Source organism: Zingiber officinale, chromosome 10B, assembly GCF_018446385.1.
Source record: "Zingiber officinale cultivar Zhangliang chromosome 10B, Zo_v1.1, whole genome shotgun sequence".
In the NCBI taxonomy this organism is placed as follows: Eukaryota; Viridiplantae; Streptophyta; class Magnoliopsida; order Zingiberales; family Zingiberaceae; genus Zingiber; species Zingiber officinale.
In genome coordinates this window covers 22,867,550-22,871,147 of record NC_056005.1, presented here as the reverse complement: position 1 = coordinate 22,871,147, position 3,598 = coordinate 22,867,550, and the positions used below count along the sequence as shown (strand labels likewise).

The window sequence follows — 3,598 nt, the reverse complement described above, 5'->3', positions numbered from 1 at the left end:
AAAAAAATCTGATCATTGACCATTGGAAATTTATCATGTTCTGAACCCTTTTGTTTTATATAAAATCTGATCATTGACCATTGGAAATTTATCATGTTTTGGATTTTTTTTTTAAAAAAAATAAAATATGATCATTGAGACGAATAGAAATTCCTCATTTTTTTAATTTTTTTTTTATAAAATATGTTCATTAACTACATTCAAGGAAATAAACACTGTTAACCCACTCATATTGATTATAGCGAGGGTGAGAAATGATTTATGGGCATATATATCCCAACAGCCATAGGTTTTGGCCACATCCCACGGGGCAAAATGCCCAATCAACTTCATTATCGTACCATTGTAAATTTATCATGTTCTGGATTTTTTTTTATAAAATCTGATCATTGACCATTGTAAATTTATCATGTTTTGGATTTTTTTTTTTTAAATAAAATATGATCATTGAGACCAATAGAAATTCCCCATTTTTTATATAAAATATGTTCATTAACAACATTCAAGGAAATAAACACTGTTAACCCACTCATATTGATTATAGCGAGGGTGAGAAATGATTTATGGGCATATATATCCCAACAGCCATAGTTTTTGGCCACATCCCACGGGGCAAAATGTTCCCAATCAACTTCATTATCGTACCACCACCAGTTATTGATGAATGGCCAGAGTTTCCTCGTCTTTTTCTCAAAGATTTATCGTTAATTGATTTTGATGCATTTGTTTATTACTATGCGTTTCTGCAATCTGAAGCGGAATGGAAGTATGGAACAAAAGCAGCAGAAGCATTGGTTAAGATTTAAAAGAGAGCCATTTTTTCCTTTAAAAATCCAATTGAGAAACGCCATGAAAATCCCTCCAAGCTCAAAAAAAATACGCCAACAGGAGCAGAAGAAAAAAGAGCCAAGTGGCGGAAACGCCCTCCAAAATGGTGCTATTTACAAGGTCGCCACTCGGGGATGGCGGCCGGAATTCTTGAGTACTTCTTAGGAGACCGGCGAGGGCTGGCGAGGGGCTCCGGAAGAAGTCTGGGCAGCGGCGCCCAGCGGGAAGGGTCGGGGCTTAGAGAAGAGGGCGGCGAAGGAGTTCTGTGGCCGGTCGGAGGAGTTGGCGTTGGTCGTGGCGGAGGCGGATTTGGCAGCGGCGGTGGTGGTGGACGCGACGCGTTCGCAGGAGGGGCACATGGAGAGGGTGGTGGCGGGGAGATGCATGTAGAAAGGGTGAGAGGTCTTGAGAGCCCTCAGCTCTGCCACCTCCTTCTGGAGCCGCCGGTTCTCTTCCGTCAGCGTCTGGCAGCAGCGCTTCAGGTACTCGCAGTCCACTTCCGTCTGCTTCAGCTTCGTCCTGCCATCGGTGGCAGTTTAATCCGGATGGAAGAAATCGCAGAGGGGAAATTAGGGTTTTAAGAAGAAAGAATACCTGGCTCTTCTGTTCTGAAACCAGACCTCTACTTGGCGAGGCCGCAGGTTGAGCTGCTTCGCCAGAGCAAGCTTCTGCTTCTGAAACAGCGGAAAGAGTTAAGCGTTTGCTGCGAAAAACCTCAAAAAAAAAAAAATGGTAATGGCGGATTTCTGTTTGTATCTGGATTCTTACAGGGTTGAGGGTGTTGTGCTCCTTGAAGCTCTCCTCGAGAAAGGCAGACTGCTCCTTGGAAAGTCGGAGCTTCTTCCTCCCCAGCCCGTTCTCCTCCTCGTCGCTCACTCTCGAAGAAGCCCTCTCCGCCGGCGGCTCTCCGCCGCCGCCGCCTCCGCATCTCGCCGCGGAGAACTCCATCTGGAAGGAGGAGACGGTGCTGTTGGGCGACGATGACGCCGCCGCCCCTCCGTCCGCTTCCTCGACGGACGGCGCCCGGTTCACGTCGAACCCTCTCATCGACGCTTCCACAGTCCCTGCAAAAGAAATCGACCCAAAATCCATCACCATTCCTTGCAGCAAAACACCGGATTGATAGGAATCTTTTGGATCGCAAAATCCTCCTTCATTTCCATCCCCAAATCGTTTTCTAAAAATGTTCAAGATTTTGCCAGGTCCCTTACCGGTCTCGGACGCCCATGGGAACCGCAGCTGGGAGGACGAAGGCTGGCCGGAAAGAGGCAAGAGGGGAAGGAGGTTAAGCTGCAGTGCCGGCTCGGCGAAACGGCTCTCCTCCTCCTCTTCCTCCTCATCTTCCACTTCCACTTCCCCTTCCATCTCCTTCTCCTCCATCGCGTCCTCATTTTCCTGCACCTCCTCGTCCGAGCAGCGACCAACCCCCAATCCCATCCCGAGCACGAGCCCCAGACTCCCTCTCCCTCTCTTCGCCGGCTCCGCCGCCCAGAAGGGCCTACCCGCCGGCGCCTCCCCCAGCCTCAGCCCCAGTTCCATCAATGCCAACAAACGCACAGCTAGCCCTAGAGAGACAAACAAGAAATAGAAGCCCGAGGAGCAAAACGAAGCAAGCAGCGAGGTGATGAGGAATGGGGGAAGGCTTTTGGTTAGGTGGTTTTATAGAGCGTCAGGCGCTGCAGCGCAGAGAAGAGAAGAGGAGCAGAGCAGAGCAGCCATAGTTTTGACCGACAAGGCATTGGTTGACAAAGACTGACACACGTGACCCACCCCAACCCCAAAGCCAAAACACCATCAAATTTAGCCATCAAACCATGTTTCCACAATTTCATTTCAACGCTAATTAAAAAAAACAAAACACAGAAGACCATAATAATTACGTTAATCATCATTCCTTCTTATCATACGCTACACAATGATAAACCATGATTGCCGCTGTATTTCCCATGGGCGCACCCTCATCATATCGTCTCTGCATGTCCCGATAGTTTTTCTTCGTTGTTTTTTTCCCCCAATGGGCAAATTAATGAATGCAATCACGTGGTGGAAGGCGAGGCGATGAGGCGAGCTTTAGGCTTGCGAGCTCTTTTGCCAGCACTGCCTTGTGCAGTAAATTATGGTTGCCTCCTCCGGCCCATCATCGACCTCTGATAATTCGGTTGCATGCATGCACGCATGATGAATGCGTCCATGAAACCTCATTAAATAACTAATTGAATTGACCGGGGGCGGATTCACAAGCCCAGCGCGAGCGGAGGCAGGCAGCGGGGCGTTCATGGCACCCTCGCCGAGCTATAACGCAGCATAATGGTGCGCCAATGGCGTGACGAGGTCACGCGGCAGGCCACAGAGACTTAAATGGGCGCCACCTATTGATGGCGCACCTGACGAGCCGTGTGCCGCACTTATTCCGAACTCCGCCCGTCCGATGCCCGCTTATCCATCCTACCTACGAAAGCCAAAAATAAATCCAATCCGATAATTCAATTCGAATTGGTTAGAAAAATATTATATTTAAATTGAAGATTTTTAGGTTTGAATTCAGAATCGCATCGAATTCAGATTGGAGTATTTTCGGATGATTCATCTGAATTGATAATTTATTGATTTTTTAGGATTAAATTAAATTAAATTATATATATATAGAGAGAGAGAAAAGGATAATGATGAATTATGGAAAAATTTACATGTAATCTTCAATCACAAATAAAGTTTTATATGCATTCCCAGTGCTAAAAAATTTTATTTCCACTCTCTAATTAAATATAAT

The 3,598-nt window shown here is 46.7% G+C and overlaps 1 protein-coding gene across 1 annotated transcript; it reads right to left on the bottom strand.

Moving 5' to 3' along the window:
- Window positions 1-791: 791 nt before the first annotated feature.
- On the bottom strand, window positions 792-2,832 carry LOC122030613 (homeobox-leucine zipper protein HOX11-like). The gene is made up of 4 exons (XM_042589827.1): window positions 2,040-2,832; window positions 1,597-1,892; window positions 1,423-1,502; window positions 792-1,347 (listed from the first exon to the last, which is right to left on the bottom strand). The coding sequence occupies exons 1-4, from the start codon at window positions 2,365-2,367 to the stop codon at window positions 990-992; spliced, it is 1,062 nt and encodes a 353-aa protein (XP_042445761.1). The 5' UTR covers window positions 2,368-2,832; the 3' UTR covers window positions 792-989.
- Between the last annotated feature and the right edge of the window lie 766 nt (window positions 2,833-3,598).

What these genes read in the sequence shown, in the direction of transcription:
- LOC122030613 (XM_042589827.1), bottom strand. Translation starts at nt 2,367, where the DNA reads ATGGAACTGGGGCTGAGGCTGGGGGAGGCGCCGGCGGGTAGGCCCTTC. An exon ending in CCCATGGGCGTCCGAGACCG is followed by an intron (nt 1,893 to 2,039) that starts GTAAGGGACCTG and finishes TTTCTTTTGCAG; the next exon opens with GGACTGTGGAAGCGTCGATG. An exon ending in TTTCAGAACAGAAGAGCCAG is followed by an intron (nt 1,348 to 1,422) that starts GTATTCTTTCTT and finishes CACCGATGGCAG; the next exon opens with GACGAAGCTGAAGCAGACGG.